This window comes from Gopherus flavomarginatus, chromosome 14 (assembly GCF_025201925.1).
Source record: "Gopherus flavomarginatus isolate rGopFla2 chromosome 14, rGopFla2.mat.asm, whole genome shotgun sequence".
Taxonomy (NCBI): Eukaryota; Metazoa; Chordata; order Testudines; family Testudinidae; genus Gopherus; species Gopherus flavomarginatus.
Window position 1 is genome coordinate 21115200 of NC_066630.1, and position 20551 is coordinate 21135750.

General features: G+C 39.2%; 1 protein-coding gene across 2 annotated transcripts; it reads right to left on the reverse strand.

Annotated features, from left to right (window-relative positions):
* Positions 1 to 1881: 1881 nt before the first annotated feature.
* On the reverse strand, positions 1882 to 10546 carry PDCD5 (programmed cell death 5). Of its 2 annotated transcripts, XR_007769363.1 has the most exons (7): positions 10394 to 10546; positions 9929 to 9969; positions 9316 to 9377; positions 7651 to 7742; positions 4450 to 4521; positions 3725 to 3868; positions 1882 to 2992 (listed from the first exon to the last, which is right to left on the reverse strand). XR_007769363.1 is itself a non-coding variant. In XM_050923142.1 (6 exons), exons 1-6 carry the CDS (start codon positions 10457 to 10459, stop codon positions 2942 to 2944), a joined length of 384 nt encoding a protein of 127 aa, XP_050779099.1. In that variant the 5' UTR covers positions 10460 to 10527; the 3' UTR covers positions 1882 to 2941. The 2 variants fall into 2 exon arrangements, 1 of the variants encoding a protein (XP_050779099.1); XM_050923142.1 differs by lacking the exon at positions 3725 to 3868 and having other exon boundaries at positions 10394 to 10527.
* Positions 10547 to 20551: the final 10005 nt, after the last annotated feature.

Here is a 20551-nt window from a genome sequence, read left to right on the forward strand (position 1 = left end):
TTCTCAAAAGCCCTCCCCTGTAGAAGTGAACTTCTCATACTTCCAGTAATAAGTAGGCCTGAGCACGGGTAACATGGCTGGATGGTTCAAAATTGCTACATCACTTCAGTTATCAAAACAGGGAGACACTAAAATGATGTGCAGATTGAACAAAGTGATGTTTGACTAGAACTGCCCAACCACTGATTGGTTGGGGTGAAGTTTTTTAAAAAACCAAGACGACACTTAGGTTAAATTCAAGGTCATCCATCCATCCTTTCTAGTGCAATACATACAGCAAATCACACTGAGCAAACCAAGACTCCCCCCACTACAGCTGTCCCCCAAATACTTCTTCAAAACAATGGATTTGCACTATAGTCTGCATGTGGTCAAGTTCTTGCTCTGAAACAGCATGTGTGAATTCTAAAGTCAGACTGTTCTACTTCAGGGAGAAGCCCCCCACCTCAGCAGTTCCTTCTTTGCTGTTACTATGATCATACATGGCACAGAGAAGGGACAGTCCTTCAAGCAAGCAGGTTCCAAGACATTTAAGGCACTTTTTTTTTTTTAATATAAAACCTATTTTTTTCAGCTGAAATGTACAGGTCTGCACTATAACTACTGATAAGTGTCAAACATCTAGTGAAACAGATATATCCCACTCCATTTATAAGCACTATGAAAAACATGACTACTTCAGTTCCAAAATGACTCAAAGCTTTGCTGTTATGAAGCAAACTTAAGTTGTGAGCAAAAGGCAGGGCCTGCTCACAGAATCTGGCAAGAACAGGACTGATATTGCAGAAACAGATATTCCTAAGCAGTGCTAGGCACAAGAACACACACACAAAGACATTCCAGAAGGATAGTACCAGAATACTCCATACCAAGTATGGTACAAACACCTCCCTGAAAAGATAATGAGAGCACACTGACCTCTCATAAAGATAAGGTCAGGATGACAATATGATGGATATGATCAAATCATTTATGTAATGGATGGTAACATTGGAGCAGTAACGAATCACATCAGAGGGGCAATATATAACTTGTTTGCATTGATGTATAAAATGAAGTCTGAGGGAGTGTCTTTGGCTGGCCTAGGGGATAATGGAAAGTCCTGCCATTAATTGACCTAGTCCATTGCAACGGTGTACCTGTACACTAGGACCATGCTTCAGTGACAATAAACCTGACAGTTCTTTCACTACAAACAGGTCTGTGGTTATTGGGCAGTGCAATCAAGGTCTGCTGGACCAACTGTCTGTGCAGAGCTGAGACAGCACACAAAATACACATGCAGCCAAACATCTAACAACATCTCACCACACTAAGCAATTTCACTCTTCTGATATGTAAGAAAATGGCCTAAACTAAATTTAAGTAAATTCAGTAGCATCTTAAACTCATCTAATGAAAGATCCTCCTTTAGTAATAACAAGATGGTTAATGTTGAGAAAGATGGGGAGCAGACTTAGAGCATTTTAGACAGTTTACCAGTATACTCTACAACTGCAGACTAAAGCCTGATATCACAAGATTCAAATTGTACTGGGTTTTCATATCTGACTTATTTACAATGAAAAAGTAGACATTATTACTGCAAAAGCCAGTTTGCTCTCTGAAAGGAGTCAAATAATTTTTTTAAACAAGAAGGCTTTTCTGTTAATTTCTCACTGCACTAAAATTAAATGGTTGGGTTTTTATTAATATGAAGAGTTGCACAGAGGTATCACCTTTGTAGAAGCTAATTGCTATAGCCTACAATTGAGTGCCATTTTAAATAAGGAAGTTGGTAATGTAGACTGCAAGTTAAAAATACAACATTGACAAACACTAGCTGTAGTAATCAAAGTTTTGACAATATTCACACAGATGGAAAAAAGTCACTACTGCTCCTACCTTTTTAAACAAAATTTTAATCAATTCCAAACCGTTACAGTTGGAATAGTGTACACTTTTGCTCTTAAATGAAAGCAGAAAACAGCTCTTCTCTGGTAGTGAAGTCTCTTCCCTTTTCACTTCCATCTTATCACACAAGATGTAATAGTATTTGTACCACAAATTTTCAAACTGCATTTTCAAATAAGATAACAACACAGGGTCAGTTTTACTTTATGCATGCATGTCACATGGAATTTAGAGCAGGTGCCTTTCCTTTTTTGACAAAAGGAAACTCCAACCATTTAATAAATAGGAGAATAAAGAACATGTGTTACCAACTATCTGACGAGTTGTATTACATTATCCAATTAAGTTTCAACCACAACTGTATATCCACTCTACTCAACTTTTTAATCTCATTCTGCAGAGACAGACAACTTGACAGTTTCCAGAAGAAACTGGTTCAATCAAACTATATGCTATGTACAATTTCATCCAGCAGACTACATGGTAAGATTCCGCTCAAGGAACCACCTCTCTTTTCACCAACTTGTTCATCAGCAGTTCTATTCTGCAGACTCCAACAAAAGGTTCCACCAGCCATAGTTTGAGAACCAGTAGAGGTATTGGATAATCCCTCAACTAAAGGATATCTTGTTTCTGTATCAACTGTTGTGACAGAGTTGTCATTCTTTCAGCCCCTACAGGCTTTGGCTGTGTGAACCTAAGACTCTTTTATTGCCCTCTCAAGACCTCTCTTATGGTAGCAACAACTTACGGAGTGGCAAGTGCTGATAGCATAGCTTACATGCTGAGTAGGACAAAGGAAAGTTCATGCTAAGAATACGGTGGGAAAATCCATACCACACAGGCCTCTTTAATACTACAAATAGTTAAGCTATAAAACCCTTCTCAAATTTTGTTTTACAGAACATGAGTTCATTTATTTATTGACCTTTATCAAAAAAATGCAGAAAGCAAATACATTTAAATGTTTCGTCAGAACTTTCAATTTGCCTATACAGTATGTGTTCTTTGCCTTTTTCCAGGCAGTTAAGCAATCTTACAGTAGCATTTAATCATCATCATCCTCTTCATCAGAATCCAGTACTTTTCTTCTGTTGAACTAAAAACAAACATAAATTCAGTTTACAGCAACTCCTTCCAGCTTCAAAGATTCAAGACTCAAGTTAATCACTAAGGGCAAAGTTCTCAATGCTCATCCAAGTTAGTAGTCCACATAGATTCTGTGTGGATAGAATCTAGAATCCTTCCCCTCCCCAGCACGGGAACATGGAGAAAGGGCAGTGGGCAACTAGTCTATGGTAACTTATAGAATTGTAGCTGCTACAGCCCGTTGCTCCCTGTAAAAATATTTGACCAGTGGACCTATGTGGTTTGCAGGCCCTACAACCCCGGCCCACAAACCTTCCCCCGAAACTTAACTCCAAAGTACAAGGCTAGAGTCCCCAATACAGTATTTCTAAAGCCTGAATTCCCTATCCTATAGAATTATGGTTCTGTTGAGTTTTGGCCTTGCTACACATTAGAGGGAATTTTTATCTAAGTGTTTAAATAGCCTGCCACAACATTCCAGAACCTCTTTATTATTCCAGAAGTAATGCAGATTCACAGTGAGCATCACCAAGGGCACAGACAGTAGGAAAAATAGCTAGCACTAAAATATTGTCTAACTTCTGTGATCAAAAGCTACTTCCATATTTGAGTACTTGGTTACTTTAGTACTATTCAGGGTGGATAAAATTCTATGATATAAATCAAAATTAGACATTTAATATTCTAAAAAAACTTGGTAAAATTAAATTTGAAATTAACCTACATTAAGGGCTAAACTTACCTATTAATCATTAGAAAAAATTCAAGTAGTACATGTTTGCTGCCAAATATTTAAAGAAAATCAATCATCTGAACTGGTCACTGGCTAAGCACGTGGAACCAAAGTTTGAAATCCGGAATCAGCTTTTAAAAGCAGTAGTCTCTTCTGAAGGTGCAGAGAGAATATTTTCTTTCAGTTTATTCCACTAATTCAATTCAATAACTAGCTAATACAATGTTGAAAAACCAACCAGGAGATGAAAGTGGAGGAATATTTTTATTCATAGATTGGAAAAGGAAAACTGAGGTATGAGAAGATCTGCCAGTTCTAAAATCTTGAAGGCACGCTGGCCAGTTATAAACTACAGATACTTCCTTTGTTTGAAGAATCACTTTTAAATGCAAAACATGTTTTAATAAAAACTTGCGTATTCTGTGCATTCAAGGTAGTTTTATTTAAAAAAAATCTGATTGAATTCCACTTTTCATCCAAATGCAACCTGACAAGTCATGAGTAAAAAATGATCTAGTAAATAAATGCATGGACTATTTTCTAACTAAAATGTAAAATTAAGAATCTAAATGTATATTTAAGCAGTTATATAGCTTAAAACATACAAATAGTGTATCCTCCTGAAATAGCATTAAATATGTGCGGCAACTATTGTTGGCCCTAGCCTTTTATTTTTCTGCATTGTCTCAAAACAAGTTTGAACCAAGTTTACACTGCCCTTGGAAAAAACTTACCTTCACTGTTGTTTTCTTTTCTGTTTGCTGGCTCACTTTTTCAAGTATTTCTATCAATCCTTGTTCTGATACCTAGAAAGACAGAATAAACGCCACACACTTTATTTAGAGAAGCGGCTTAGACCAGATAATTGAATCTAGTACAGTTCTCTTGCTTCCCTTTCCCCATTTGTGTGCTTGCAAAGGTGTTCAATTGACTATTGAGACGTAACATACTGTTTAGTGGCTCACATGCCAAAGAGACTGATTACCAATTAGGGTGGTCAATTAATCGCAGTTTAATCATGATAAAAAAATCATGAGTTATTTTTGAGGTAATCGCTGTTTTAGTCACACTGCAAAACAATAGAATACAACTGAAATGTACTGAATATTTGTGGATGTTTTTCTACATTTTCAAATATATCGATTTCAATTACAACAAAGAATACAAAGTGTACAGTGTTCCCTTTATTTTTATTACAAATATTTGCACTGTAAGTGATAATAGTATTTACTCACCTAATTCAAGTACTGTAGTGCAATCTCGATCATGAAAGTACAATTTATAAATGTAGATTCTTTGTTACCTAACTGCACTCAAAAACATAATGTAAAACTTTAGAGCCTACAAGTCCACTCAGTCCTACTTCTTGTTCAGCCAATCGCGAAGGCAAACAAGTCTGTTTACATTTACAGGAGATAATGCTGCCCACTTCTTAATTACAATGTCACCTGAAAGTGAGAACAGGCATTCAAATGGCACTGTTGGAGCTGGCATTGCAAGAAATTTACGTGCCAGATGCACTAAAGATTCATATGCCTCTTCATGCTTCAGCTACCATTCTAGAGGACATGCTTCCAAGCTAATAATGCTTGTTTAAAAAATGCATTATTTAAAATTAGTGACTGTACTACTTGCGGGAGAATTGTACGTTTCCTGCTCTGTTTTACCCGCTTTCTGTCATATTTCACGTTATAGGAGTCTCAGATGATGACCCAGCATATGTTGTTTGTTTTAAGAACACTTTCACTGCAAATCTGACAAAATGCAGAGAAGGTACTAATGTGAAATTTCTAAAGATAACTACAGCACTCAACCCAAGGTTTAAAAATCTGAAGTGCCTTTCGAAGTCTGAGAGGGATGAAGTGTGGAGCGTGCTTTCAGAAATCTTAAAAGAGCAATGTACAGATGCGGAAACTACAGAACCCAAGCCACCTTCTGCTAGTGGCATCTGACTCATGATGAAAATGAACATGTGTCGGTCCGCACTGGTTTGGATAGTTACCGAGTAGAACCCATCATTAGCATGGACGCACATCCTCTGGAACAGTAGTTGAAGCATGAAAGGACATATGAATCTTTAGCACATCTGGCATGTAAATATCTTGCGATTCTGGCTACAACAATGCCTAGCAAATGCCTGTTCTCACTTTCAGGTGACACTGTAAACAAGAAGTGGGCTGCATTATCTTCTGCAAATGTAAACAAACTTGTCTGTCTGAGCGATTGGCTGAACAAGTAGTAGGATGGAGTGGACTTTTAGGTGCTAAAATTTTACATTTATTTTTAAATGCAGTTTATTTGTACAGAATTCTACATTTGTAAGTTCAACTTTCATGATAAAGAGATTGCACTGCAGTACTTGTATTAGGTGAATTGAAAATTATTTTTTACAATGCAAATATTTGTAATCAAAAATAAAGTGAGCACGTAACTGAAATCAATATATTTGAAAATGTAGAAAACATCAAAAAATATTTAAATAGATGTTTGTTCTATTGTTTAACAGTATGGTTAATTATGTGATTGATCACAATTTTTTTTACATTGTGCGATCAATTGTGATTAATTTTTTAAATCATGCGACAGTCCTTTTACCAATGTGATATTACTGCCACTAGAAAATATTCTTGTGGAAAGTTACAATATGGCTGACAGAAAATTGCAGCATTTCTATACCAATGACAGCTATTTTTAAGAACTACTTATCCACAGTAACTTGTTCTCAGATCTTATTGCCCCAAAAAGCCTTGCTGCAGCATTCATGGGCCTGGACAGTTATAGATTAAGTGCAATTCTCTCAAGCCCTGTGTTTCATTTACAAGGAGTGTAAAAGTCCTGTGTCCTCTAGTAGTCCTAGTTCCCCATCTACCTCCAGAAGCCTTAATTAAAGCCTCCCTCAGCACACTGCCCTCCAAAAAAAAAAAAAATCAGCATTTGGTCTTGCTGCACTATTGAAAGAACAGCAATTTGTGAATTGTACTCTAACCCTAAGCCTTTCACTCCTAGGTACTGGTTCAAATCAAAATTCAATCGTGACCAATTTGTTACCACTTTAGATAGATGGTCTTTGGTATACGAATAAGTTGGTAGTCACACTCACAGCTGATCGACACTACAGGTTGACATAAGGCTACACTACAGCCTTCCTCCCACCAGTGTAAGTGCCCTGCTACACCAACATAACTCCACCTCCATGAGAGGCATAAGGCTTATGTTGGTGTAGTTAGGGCAACAGTATTTGGATAATACACTGTAGATTCACAAGGCTACCATCCAACTCAACGAGTGAACCCTGATGGTGAGACACTAGAATGTCTGCTAGTTCATAACTAGTTACATGATCTTATTCACTTAGACTTGCAGCCAATAGCTGTTAACATCCAGGATATATAAACTTCCCTTCTCTAGGATGCTTATGGTACTTTGGGAAGCCACCCAGGCAGCAAAACTAATTAAGATGAAAACACAATACAGTTTTATCACATTTGAGGTGAAGCTTAAGGTAGCCCCTGTCTTCGTGGAAGCTGGTATAATGTGGGTTAGCTGTCAGTACCTGCAACTCTGGAACTCCCCAGCTGAGCCAATGGCCTCTGTGGAGGCAATGTCAAAAAGGAGAACAAATGCTTTCAATTACAAGACTGACAGTCTTCCTGGGCATTAAACTGCACTTCTCCACTCCAGAACAACACTTCAGTTTAAGACAGCTAAATCATAAATATTTAATAAGTATGGACACAGTGTTTACATAGATACATACACACACAGCTTAAGGATTTGAGAATCATTCATATACATGCTGTAGCTCATACCTTAGCATGTAATACAAAATTTTGTACACTTCAGTGTTAAAGTTCTCAGTTTGTTTCATTGGGTACACTTGGTTTGAAAGTGACCAGGCAAAAAAGAGCTAGAGTAACGTAAGAAATTTAACTTACCTTCCCACCTAACTGTCCAAATCTTGCCATCTGTATAAGGTAATTCTCTACAGCTTTTGCCTTTTCTGGCTTCACAAGTGCTAAATTGCTTACTGCAACAAAAATGGGTACTGTTCATTTTTGTATTTTACCTCCATCTACTATACAAAGAAGTGAATCAGATACTGTACAATTTATCTACAACACAACAGAAGTTGTACTGTACAATTTAGTCTTAAATTCATGCCAGGATATGAAAGAACCATGAATTGAAGGGAATAGTTTTAATTTATACAAAACACTACAAATATGCTCCTCCTAAAGATTTGGTAGGGGTTCAAATCTCTTACTACCTACAAGAAGACAACCCTACATACTTACCGGTGTTTCACCCTGCTACTAAACTTAATGCTGCAGATCACTAGTAGCAAAGCCAAATTCCTCTACTAAGCACCACCTCCATTTTTAATACATACAAATTAAAATCTCAAAATCAGGTTATGGGAAATTGGCAATGGACGAAAATGCCTTTCACTCCTAGGTACTGGTTCAAATCGAAATTCGATCAGTTGTGACCAATTTGTTACCACTTTAGATAGATGGTCTTTGGTATACAAATAAGTTGGTAGTCACACTCATAGCTGATTGACACTACAGGTTGACATAAGGCTACACTACAGGCTTCCTCCCACCAGTGCAAGTGCCCTGCTACACCAACATAATTCCACCTCCATGAGAGGCATAAGGCTTATCTTGGTGTAGTTAGGGCAACAGTATTTGTGTAGACACTGCATCCCTTACATTGGCTGTCTTGTCAATTTCATGGCAAGAAAGTCAGGTAGCTAGAGCCCAGCTGCCCGCCCAGCTCCCAGATGGAAGCCAGGGTGAGAAGCCCAAGTGGTGCCTGTTGGGAGCCGGGCAGCCTTGTCACCAGTGGAGAAGGGGGAGAGGGCAGCCTAGCAGGAGCCTGTGGAGGAGCCAGGCTTCCTGGCAGGGAGCTGCCAGCAAAGCTGAGATACCAGGCTCTCAGCTCCTCCCACTCAGGTCAGTGGAAGCACTCCTGGTGAGGACGTTCACCACCAACTCAAAGAAGGCAGTGTGGACATGCACCACCACAGTAATTACTGCGGTGGCTGTAAGTCAACCTAATATAGGTTGACTTAGGTTTGTATAATAGACAAACCCTCAATTTCCTAATGAGCAAACATCCATATCACAAAAGCTCATCATGACAACTCTCATTCTTGCATGCAGTCTTGGCAGAGACCCTGATTTATTCTCTCCTTCCTAGAGCTGAGCCCCTCTAAATAAGGGTTAAGATACACTGATGGGATGGCATAGGGAAGATGGCATTTCTGCTTACTATGCTGTTCACATGTTCTCCCCATAAAAACAGAAATTCAGTCTGAGCAGCACCTTTCACAAGCACCAAGTTTACTAATTCCTGCTCCTACTAGAATAAACTACCACATCTAAGGATTTGCTTTTCAGCATGTGTATCCATAAGTTTTTTTTTAAATATTAGTGATTTGAAAATCCATAGCATGAGTCTTATTTTTCCATCATCAGAGATAGAATGCATAGGAGATTAAACAAAAGAAAGCATTTATTTAAGGCCTTGATTTAGGGAGACATAACAGTACAAATGAGAGTTTTTATTTAATGGCAAAATAAATGGAGGCTTACATCTGGCACGAGCTGCTTGATCCAGAACTTGAGCTAAAATGCTATTTCTCATCTCTGACTCCCTGTAATGAAAATTCAGTTACACAATATAACTAATGTTTCAACCATCAGACGTAGCATCGTGCAAGATGACCATGTCTACTGAATATTCTGTATTATCAAAACAAAAACCAAATTATTTTTTAAGGACTAGAAGTCATTTCATTCAAGTAGGTACAGATGTTAAGTATAACAGATTAACACACAAAAATGAAGAAAATGTAATGTTTATCTGAGGAGTAAGAAAATGTTTTTACAGATTGTAAACTAACAACCCACAACACCCTACAAAAATCAAACTAAAGATCTGATCCAGTTCCCATTAACAGATGCAGGTTCTAAATAATTTAGGGGCCAATTCCAAGCATCTCAGGCAAAATTCCCAAATTTTGCTTAACCAAAAAATAAAACCCTTTGACTTATTAGCAGTGGATTCACTGGCCGTTCTATAACAAAACAAACCAGTTCAGTGTTTCAAGGAACTACAATTAATGTTTAAAAACATAAACTGATAGAAATTCAAAACCACTCGACTATGAACATGTTACTTAAAATCAACAGCTCGCATTCCTACCTCTGTTTGGCTTCTTGTTGTGCTGGATCACCAGAAGGGTCCTGAAAGACAATTACAGAAAACACTTTAGCAATTCCCATAGAAAACACTCTGCGGGATGTCAGACCTTAGGATTTCACTGGAATTTAAAATAAGCTAGCTAAAGCAGCACTACCTGCCTGACCATGGTTAAGAGAGGCCAGGTGGGCGAGGGACTCTCTTTATGGGACTAACTTCTGTTGGTGAGAGACACAAGTCTTTTGAGCTAAACAGAGCTTTTCCCTCAGACTTAAGGAAACAGTAGGGGCTGTCGGGTCCCCGGGAGGGGGGCTGAGGAGGTAGCGGTGGGGGCAGTCGGGTCCCCGGGGGGAGAGGGGGGCTGAATGGGGCTGTCGGGTCCCCGTGGACGGGGTCTGAATAGGGCTGTCGGGTCGGAGGGGGCACTAGTCCAGGGCGGGGTGTTCACGAGCGGTGCCAGCCCCTTACCCCATGCTTAGCCTGCAGCTCAGCCAGCCGCTGCTTGCGGAGCGCCTCCAGCTCCTCGTCCGCCATGGCTCTGGGTAGCGAGCGGGCTGGGACAACGCGAGATAACCGGCGGGACCGCTCACTACACAGTGCGCATGCGCCCAGGTCCCAGACGCCGCCAATCCATTGCCGAGAGCCCTGTCAGGCTGTCAGCCGAGAGCCGGTGGGGCGGGGAATGGCCGCCGAGGGGAGGCGCTGGCAGGACCTGGCGGAGCGAGACGTTAGGGTGTGAGCGGGTGGGACCAGCGTCCTACACCCCGCACCTCGGGCTGCTGGCCGGGGACTCCGCCTCACGTCTCGGACTGTCGTCACGGCCATGGGCGCTGCAGGGCCTCCCCTTCAACCTTCTCCAAGCCTCGGCAGCCCAGCACGGCTCTGCCCCTCGCCCAGCGGCTTCCTAGCCCTGCCCCCGCTCTCACGCTGGCTGGCCTCGGCAAAGGCCAGGGCTCTGTGCCGGTTGGGGACCCCTCTGCACGGCGTGACCTTCCCGGGCCCGACGAGCTGGTTGTGTTGATAGATAATACCATGGGCGTGGTGCATCGTGGCTGTGCCGTAGCGGCGGAGCTGGCCCCCTCAGTGCCACAGTGGTGCAGGTTGCACTGGCTGGCTACTTGCATCCGTTTTTCTGACCGCTGTACAGCCAGTATGTGATTTATTATATCCAGCGACTTTGGTATGTCTACACTAGAGAAATCGTTGTCTGTAGTGTCCCTGAGCTGACTGAAATGTACCTTGCACCCGCTTGCAGAAAGGCACTGGTGGGGTCATAGGGAGAGCCTAAGTGGATGAAGTTACCCCTATAATTTATAGGAGAAAGCCTCAAAGTCACAATTAGTCTCCATCCTCAGAACTGCCAGCTGTGAGAGCTAGTAGCTCACTCAGCTGATTAACTTCCTTATTTTGATGTCACTCCTCTGTCCTCACCAGCCCACAGCCCCTTCCGTATTGCCCCCCTGTTAGAATTCCATACCACTTAAAAAATGCTTTCCCCAGCCTTGCTTCCACAACTGTGGATCACTGGCTGACACTGCAATCTCTGCTGCCAATGCCATTTACACCCCTTCGCTGATATACGCCTCTCTAGGCAACCATGCTCCCCTAGGACATGATTTACTTCATATACACACAAACCATTATGCCCACTCTGACCATGGAACTCCACATCCATCTTTGGACTGCTGTGGATACTATACCTCAGCACCCAGTGGAGGGTAGGAAGAACTCAGCTGATAGCTATGCTCCTAATGGCCCCTCAGCTACTAGGTGTTTCTCTTCTTCCAGCTCTAATAAGCCATGGAAAGCTGATAAATATACCAGCCCTCACCTGAGCTCGTGTAAGGTAGCACTTATGTGAATTCAGAGTGGCTATTATGGACACACTCCATCTAGTGGTGTTGTAATCAGTACTCCACAAAACACAAGTGATGATGCCTGACTGCTAGAGATTTCTAATTTAGCAAGAGCGCTGTCTACATTGCCACTTTACAGCACTGAAACTTGCAGCGCTTGGGGTGTTTTTTCACATTCTTGAGTGAGAAAGTTGCAGTGCTGTGAAGTGCCAGGGTAGACAAGCCCTAATTTGGGAGTTATCATTGGTCCAAATACAGACCACATTTGGCACTAGATGTTATTCCATCTGAGATACCAGTTATCAAACAGGCAGCTCTTCAGGGACTGAAAGTGCTAAAAGTTTTAAAGATTAATATTTCTATAGAAATTCAGGGGGTAATAATATAACAAAAATCTGTTATAAAAGGCAACAAATTGCTTGCTTTTTGGTGCTTTGAACCTGTAGTGGGTGCAAAAGCAATTAGTGGAGGTCTTTTTGTTTGTTCCATTTCTTTGTAATCGTTACAGCAGGAGGGGCAATTCAGTAGCTCATTATTACTAGCTGTGAAGGAGGAGAGAGGGAAAGGGAGAAAAAGCTTTGATTTTTCCTTTAGTGGAACTGGAGTCACTCACTCACATTCCTAACCTGCTCAAGACCTGAAGTCCTGTGTCCATACTCAGAGTCAGCTCAGTGTGTATGGTTGATTTTCTATTGGGCCTGCTCTTGCTTCTTTGAATTTAAAACAGAAGTGTTATCAGGAGGTCACATTTCTGCTCATGATTTTGAGGAAGCTTTATTATCATCATGCTAACAGCAGAGGGAGCCCTAGCTCTACCAAAGCTCCTTTGTTGATCATTAAAATACAAAGCAACAAACACAATAATTGTTGTTTTTTGCTGTGCAGTATGTCCTTGCAGATGAAGCTTTAATCTATATCGTACATCTCTGTTGCTGTAAATTCATGCTCCATTATACCACCATATGCTTTGATTCACTCAGAGGAAGCTGTGGCAATCCTAACATTTTGTTTTGGCTTCATAGCTGTTTATACTGCTTGTTTGATTGCATGTTGTTTTCTCACACACTTAAAGGTTATGTCTTAATAAGTTGTTTTAAACAAGTTCATTAGCAATGAGCCTGCAGTTGATGAGTTCTTATGTCATGAAAAGGTATCATTGCAATTACTGACAATTACACTATGAGTTTCAAAAGACAGAAGGAGAGTTTGGGCCATTAAAAAGAATCTGGAGGCATGAAGCACCATGTTTTGGTTTTTATCTCGTTGTCTAGTCAGCTTTCTATCTGCCTTTTTGTGTATTTTTAGGTAATACATATTGCTGCTTCTTTGATGCAAGCTGAACTGTTTCATAGCTGAAAGCATGAAGGTACAGAAGCAGGTTTTTCAGAATGATTCACAGATTTATTGAGCTTCTCCATGATATCTGAATATTATTGTGGGGGATTTAAATTATTATTAAGTAAAATTAGTTCTTTAATCTTTTTACACATAATAATAGGTCCACAGAGTCTTAAGTACCATTTTTGTAGATGAACAAAGGTGCAGCACTCCTGCTCTTCAAACTGCTCAAAGGTCTGGTTCTAAATCTTTCAGTACATTTTATGATTAACTATGTTTCTCCTACAAATGTCACTAATATATCCAGCCTAAATTTTCAAAAGTAACTAATGATTTTGAATGCCTCGGTTTTTGTGTGTTCAACCTGAGGGATCTTAAAAAGTCTTGTTTTTAGAGGCTGGGTGACAGTTCTTTCTGGAAGGCAGGCCCCATGAAGATGGTCAAGTAGAGAACCCCAAAATTGAGTGACTTTTTTTTTTTGAACATTTAGGCCTAACTGCTTGTGAACAGAGGAATCAAAAGGAAGAATATGGAATGTGTCATAGTTGTCAAGAAATGAAACAACATTTTGCAGATGTTGCGTGTTAGACTAAACATAAAGTCACATTTCACACTCCGGTACATAGGTGCAACTGTAAGTGAAGTCAGTGGGAGTTGCACCTGTGTAACTCTGGATGTAATTTGATTCACAAAGAGCATGCATGTGTAACACTGACAGACCTTGGTCATTGTGGGCCAGGATCAAACCTGGGATCTCTGGAGCTTAATGCATGAGCCTCTACTGCATGAGCTAAAAGACACATCTCTCTTAGCCAAGGCTACAGCAAACTCTTCAATCTCTAGCTGGTCTAGGTGCCACACTAAGCAGACATGGGTTATATACTTCCTTAGCTGAGGAAGCGTGTCCCAAGCTTCAGAGACTTCCTAGTTGATATCCTGGACGGGCTCCTATTTTTAACGCCAACAGATCCTAGTTGGTAGTGTCATCAAATCTGGGACCTCGGGAGCTTAATGCATGAGCTTGTACTACATGAGCTAAAAGACACATCTCTCTGAGACCTGGTCTACACTCGGAGGGGGGATCGATCTAAGTTATGTAACTTCAGCTACGTGAATAAGATCTACTTACTGTGGTGTCTTCAGTCACTGTGGTAAGTTGACTGCTGACGCTCCCCCCTCGACTCCGCTTCTTGCTCCAGTGGAGTACCAGAGTCGACTGGAGAGTGCTCAGCAGTCGATTTATCACATCTTCATTAGATGCGATAAATCGACCTCTGCTGGATTGATCACTCCAGAGATAAGTGTAGACATGCCCTTAGACAAGGGTCTAGCAGACTCTTCAATCTCTAGACTAGCTGATCTAGGTGCTAATAGAATGTGACAGAGTGCCACACCCAACAGGCATGGGTTACACATGCTATAAATGTAATGAACCATTTGTGATTATTATTTGAGTTAGCAGAAACAAATCTAATTTGGTAACTACCTACAGTATTTTAACCATCCTTAAGAAGATTCCTAAGGACCTTCAACATTTAAGAGTCTCAGGTGTCTACAAACTTTATATGGAACATCTTAAACATATTGGGCATGATTCACCAGTGCTTTAACCCACTTTCACATCAGTATTTCCATCAGTGGTTACACTGATGTAAAACTGGAGTAACACGGTGAATCCAACCCAATTATCACTTACACTGTGCCTCATTCAATAACATGGGCCTGACTGTGAGCTCATGGTTTTAAAGTAGTATAACTAAATTCACTTAAATGGAATTATTCCTGATTTACATCACTGTGAGATCGGACCCCATTTGTTTAACATGTCTTAGCATGTCAGGTAACTTTCACTATATGCAAAATAGCTTTTGCACTAGCACCCATTATTTATGCTTGGTGCAAAGACTGCTGAGGTTTATAAGCAAGTAAATATTCTAGGAATTTGACCAACCTTCAGAGGACAGAAAGTAGAAGAGTCAAGCACTAGAGAGAAAACAGTGAATGCGATGTCCTGAATGGCATGGGATCATTTGGTCAGACTGGGTCTAGAAAGCTGTGATATTCTCCCCTTTCATCCCACACCCTAGGTATTATCAGTTATTTTCAATTTTTTTTAAAGAAACCAAGACACTGAAGAGTTAAAGATTTTATTCTAATATATATCTCTTTTTGTTATACCACAATGTCAAATATTTCATATTGCTGATGTTTATATATTATTTAGGCCTAATCTGTTTGAAAATTTCTAGGTACTGTTGAACATGTGAGGAACTCTGATGTTCTAAGAAACTTGGCAGTTGCCCCAGAGAAGCCTGAAATTCCTACTTATAGGCTGTTTGTCACTGTTACTCTTTTTTTAAACTAGTGTCTATGTACTGTTCCTGAAATTCTGATCCACTCAAAAATTAATCCCTAAAGTCTCCTGAGGGAATCTATTACTTAATGATGAAAGGTTGTTGCTACTGTTACTAAAATAACATGTTTCAGATATATTACAAAATGTTCATTTAACAATATTTGAGAAAAATCACCAAGTTCAAATATTGCACTCTTTTAAATTGTGATTGTCTATCTGAGGAAGATGATCAACATCAATAGGTTGGCTATGCGCTAAAGATATATTATCAATCTAGAATAATAACAGAAGAAGAGGACTTAACTGTGTATTTTGAAGAGGTGTCTAACTCCAGGAAATAGTTTTTGATTAGCAGAAGTTTCATTTCCAAGAACTGTGAGGTTTAATTTCAAACAGTAGGTGGCTCACAAAGACTTTTTCCTTATATTCCTATAGTCTATCTTACATAAAGTATTCGCATGACCCTTATCCTTGTAAAAGTACTGCTATATTCTGTAACAATAGCCAAAAAATTGCAACAGCACTATGGCAGGCTCCTGTTTTATGGCCTGTTATGGCTCCATCCTGTAGTACTTTACTGATGGAGCATATAGAAGAATTCCTTGTTTCCTAACGAGACACTGCCAGTCATTTATGACCCAAAATAATGGCTTTCTAAAAACAATATTTTACAGAATTTAAAATAAATAGAAATAACTCCATGGTTTTCTCCTAAATTCCAGTAGAAACATTTTTGAACAAATAAACATGCCCTTGCAGTTTTGGCAACCTAACCATTGCAGAATTTTGCCATTTCATGAAAACCTACATATTAAATGATCGAGAAATTAATTACAAACAAAAGTAAAATTGACCAGCGCATTCAGCATTCATTCTGAGAGAAATTAAATAAAGTCACATAAATGAAAGTAAATTAGATTATTCATTTTCCTTCACTTTTAATAATCTATGAGGGGGATATTTGTAACATAGGTAATGTGTTTTATTTAAAAAAATATATATCATTAATCAATCAGCATTTGGTCACTGTTACTCATATCAGGCATGATCCAAAGCCCACTGCAGTCAATGGAAACACTTCCATTTTATTACATTTATGAGAAATTCCACTCAAGTCAATGGGGTAATTTGCAATGTAGGTTTCTACTCAACCTGAATAAGGGTAGCAGAATTGGGCCCTTAATGAGTATAATTTGGAAACATTAAAAATGAAATTGTTTTTATATGTAATCAATTTCATTTTTAATGACAAATGCAAAAGAAGGTATTAGAAATATTTTTTAAAAATTTACTTAAAAAATATTAAGGAAAAGACTGTTTGAGGGTGTGAGGGATGGAATGTAAGGATCAGAGCAGGGAAGCTTTTCCAGACTGGAAAAGAGAGAAGTGAGGAATGGAAAATCTTTCTAAACCAATTCTTTGTGAGTAGTTCCATGTTTTAAGTGATGTGTATATATATTGTAGGCTTTTCTGACTGCATCCCTCTTTGGGTTCAACACTGACCACCCTGAAATAATAATGAAAATTCTCGGATGCTTACCCTATTCACACCATCAAATCAGCACAGCACATTTCAACACTTTTGTACTAGTTATACATTTAAGGCCTGACACAGAGCCCCTTGAAGTCGGTGAAAAGGTCTTATTGATTTCAGTGGGCCCTGGATCAGGACCTTAGCTCTTAAGCCAGCAAAACACTCAATGAATGAATATGAATAACTTTGTGCACCTGAGAAATCCAATTAAAATCAACATTAAAATTTGCTATCTTTGTGCTATCACTTGTAAAGCTCCACCATTATGGGCAAGGTGCCAATTGTTGCCAGTAGTATCATCCAAAATTCCCTTGAGCAGTATTTTAAATAAGAGACTGATATCACTCCATCTCCCCATCCTTTGACTGGTACCTGATTTTCTAATAAATATCTGCAATAAAACTGCTTTATCATGTGCACAGTTAAACAAAATTATAGTTTTAGAGCACCCACTCCTCTTTACTTTGGCCCCAAAGCTTCTCTTTATATTGTTGTAGCTCATCCTCTGTCTGCCTATATGTCTTGGTCCTGTATGTGTGCGCATGAAGAGCAGCTGTGGTTAATGAGCTGATGCACAATAGGGTCAATAAAACATATGTGGTGTGCATTGTCAGCACATATATAAAAGTGATTAGCAACCTATAGATTAAAACAGAACTGGCTTTTTACATTTCTTAATACTATCTATAGAATAACTCAGCAATCTTCTGTAATAATATTGAATGTATCTGTAAAATTTCTACAATCTGGATTTCAGAGTCACTTATTCATTGTGTTAATTAATGACAAATGTAGAATAAATTGTCTTGTGTTCCTTGCCTATGAATTTTTATTCTTACTTTATTTCAGATTCAAACCGGAATTTAATTTGAACAGAACATTATAACTGCATTAACACAGTCAAGAATCATCGTTTTTAGACCAACTGAACAGGTTAAGCGACTCTGTGATAACAGAGGTGAGAGTTACCCTTGTTCATTATCTGTGTTTGCAGCTGAATATTGCATGTTCTGTTCTCAAGCACTGACATTCCTAAACTCCCATGTAAATCACTGAACCATAAATGATATGGGTTAGACAATCTAGGAATTTCTTACTGAGCTAAAGCAAAGCAAATGTGTAATTTGTAGTCACTAGTAGTATCGTTTTAAGTAACAAACTTAGATTTTCTCATTTTCACTAAAGCTGTTAATTTAAGGGTTTCAGCTTTCATTCTAAATGAGATAGGGTAGTTAATCTTTGATCTCATGCAACTAAATTGCTGACTTAAAACAAATCTTAGATGCTACCTCTTTGGAATTTGACAATGGAGATGCTGAAGTGTGGATCTACCAAAATGTGATATGTAAAAAATGGCACATTCTTACTCAACTGATCTCTCTATATATACTGAATCATATCTGCCTAGTTTAGTGACAAAAAATAAGTTATTTTTTCTTTTACTCCTCTTCAGAAGTAACACAGCTCTGGGAGAGTGAACTGGATTCTATATCTTCTTTGGCCTGTTTAATGGAATTATAAGATTTACTTACTTATTGGAACTGCATGGGGTATTGTTCTCCTTTCATGTAGGACCTGTTCACATTGGCTGGATGAATTTAAAAAATGTGTTAGCTAACATGTTTTAACTAACATGTTTAAAAAGAGCAAAGAAAGAGCAAGTTTTAAGTGAACCCCAGGCGTCAACTCAGCCAGCTAGTACATGCTAAAATTCAACTTGTCTACATTAGTATTTTAGAATGTGTAATCTGGAACACAATGGAGGTGAGGAATGTTCGAAAAGAGGATATAGCATGTTTAACTGGGAATGGAATCCTCAGTCCCAGTCTGTAGCAGCCAGTGCTCATCTGCTGCACCTCTGTTACCATGGCATATGGACAGAAGTAGTGAACATAAGCTGCTATTCCCCACCGCCATATGCATGTTTGTAGGATGAGATCTGTACAATTTGTGGATCTACTGGCCACATTCTGCCCCACCATGCTTTTTCATGATATATAATGGCCTGCAGACTCTTCTTTGCTCCACCACTGCTTTTCATTCTCCCTGCCTGTGCAGCAGAACCATAGTAATTCTACGGGACTACAGTTTTTGCTGTAACCCCTCTCCAGGCCTCAGGATTTCAGCCATAGAATTCAGTTCCGAAATTATAGGAGATTATTATAGCGGCTCTGACTAAGTCATTATATATAGTAATTTGAGTTCTTTTGGTGTTTTCATTACAATTAGGTTAATCCAGTTTTTATATCGCAGCTAAATAACTTGCTTCAAAATGGAATCTGGCATACAATTTCTGAGCTCAAGAACAAAGAGTTGCTAAATATGTAGATGCTATATATAGGAAACTTCATCCATTCCTCACTCAGGCAAAACTTCCATTGAAGTCAATGGGAATTTTGACTAAGTAAGACTTAGTCGTGGGTGTAGATTTGGCTGTGTGTGTGTGTGTGTGTGTGTGTGTGTGTATTCAAAATGTTTGAGTATTTTTAACTTCTGAGGGCTTTAAAAATGGTAGTTAGCTAAGTTAAGATATGAATATACATTTGTAGTACTCAAAAGCTGCTTTGCTTTAAAACATGCAAATGAGCTAATTACTGTAAACCTGACATTTTCTAGCTTGTATATGGGATTTTATTCTTTAGTTTTCACTAAACCTGGATATTTGCAAAGATAATTGTTGTGTCATTCAGTATGACACACATGCTAATTCAGATCTACAGTACAAAGCACCTTCCCAAATAAGCACACACAAATGTTCAGCACTGTCACGTTGTTCAGAGTTATTTAAACAGCCATTAACTTCAAGAGAGAGTTGAAATAAATCTGAACTAATTACTGTTTTGTTTCCTTCTCTGGGAATTCAGGAAATTGGAAGCAACTAATGCTTTACGGCTGTTTGGCAGAAATTTTGAGCAGGTCTTTTTCTCATTGAAGCACACAGTACAGGATGTCTCAACCTTTTGGCCTGTCCAGCACAAATGTTGTCCTGCAGAATCATTTATGTCCAGTGCTGTACAAGGCAAAGGTGAAGTGGAGACTCCATTCTAATACTTCTCTCTGTATTTTCATGTAGATCATTGAGATAAGGAGCCAAACATTACATCTGCATGTTCACACCAAGCATTTTTTTCCCATTTTCGATTTCAGTCCAGTACACTACTTGAGTTGTATTAGTAATTATATTCTTTAACCATAAGCATGGAAGCTTAAAAGGAGAGCCATATTAAAGTTCTTGACTTGGAATAATTCATCATACATGACGCCCATACATGGCATAGATTTCTACCCATCTGTTAGAGCAGTGATTCTTAACTTATTTACCACTGTGGGCCGCATATGCAGCTCTTTATGTGTGATGTGGGCTGCATCCACACAATAATGTACTAGCTGTATGGCCCTGAAGATGTCACATGGGCTGCAGTTATGGACTGATTGGGTCAAAGCAGCCCCTGGGCCACAGGTTGAGAACCACTGTGTTAGAGTGTCTACAGATGAGGTGATTGTCAGTTTTGAAAGGACAGAGTTTCCAAGCATAGATGGGC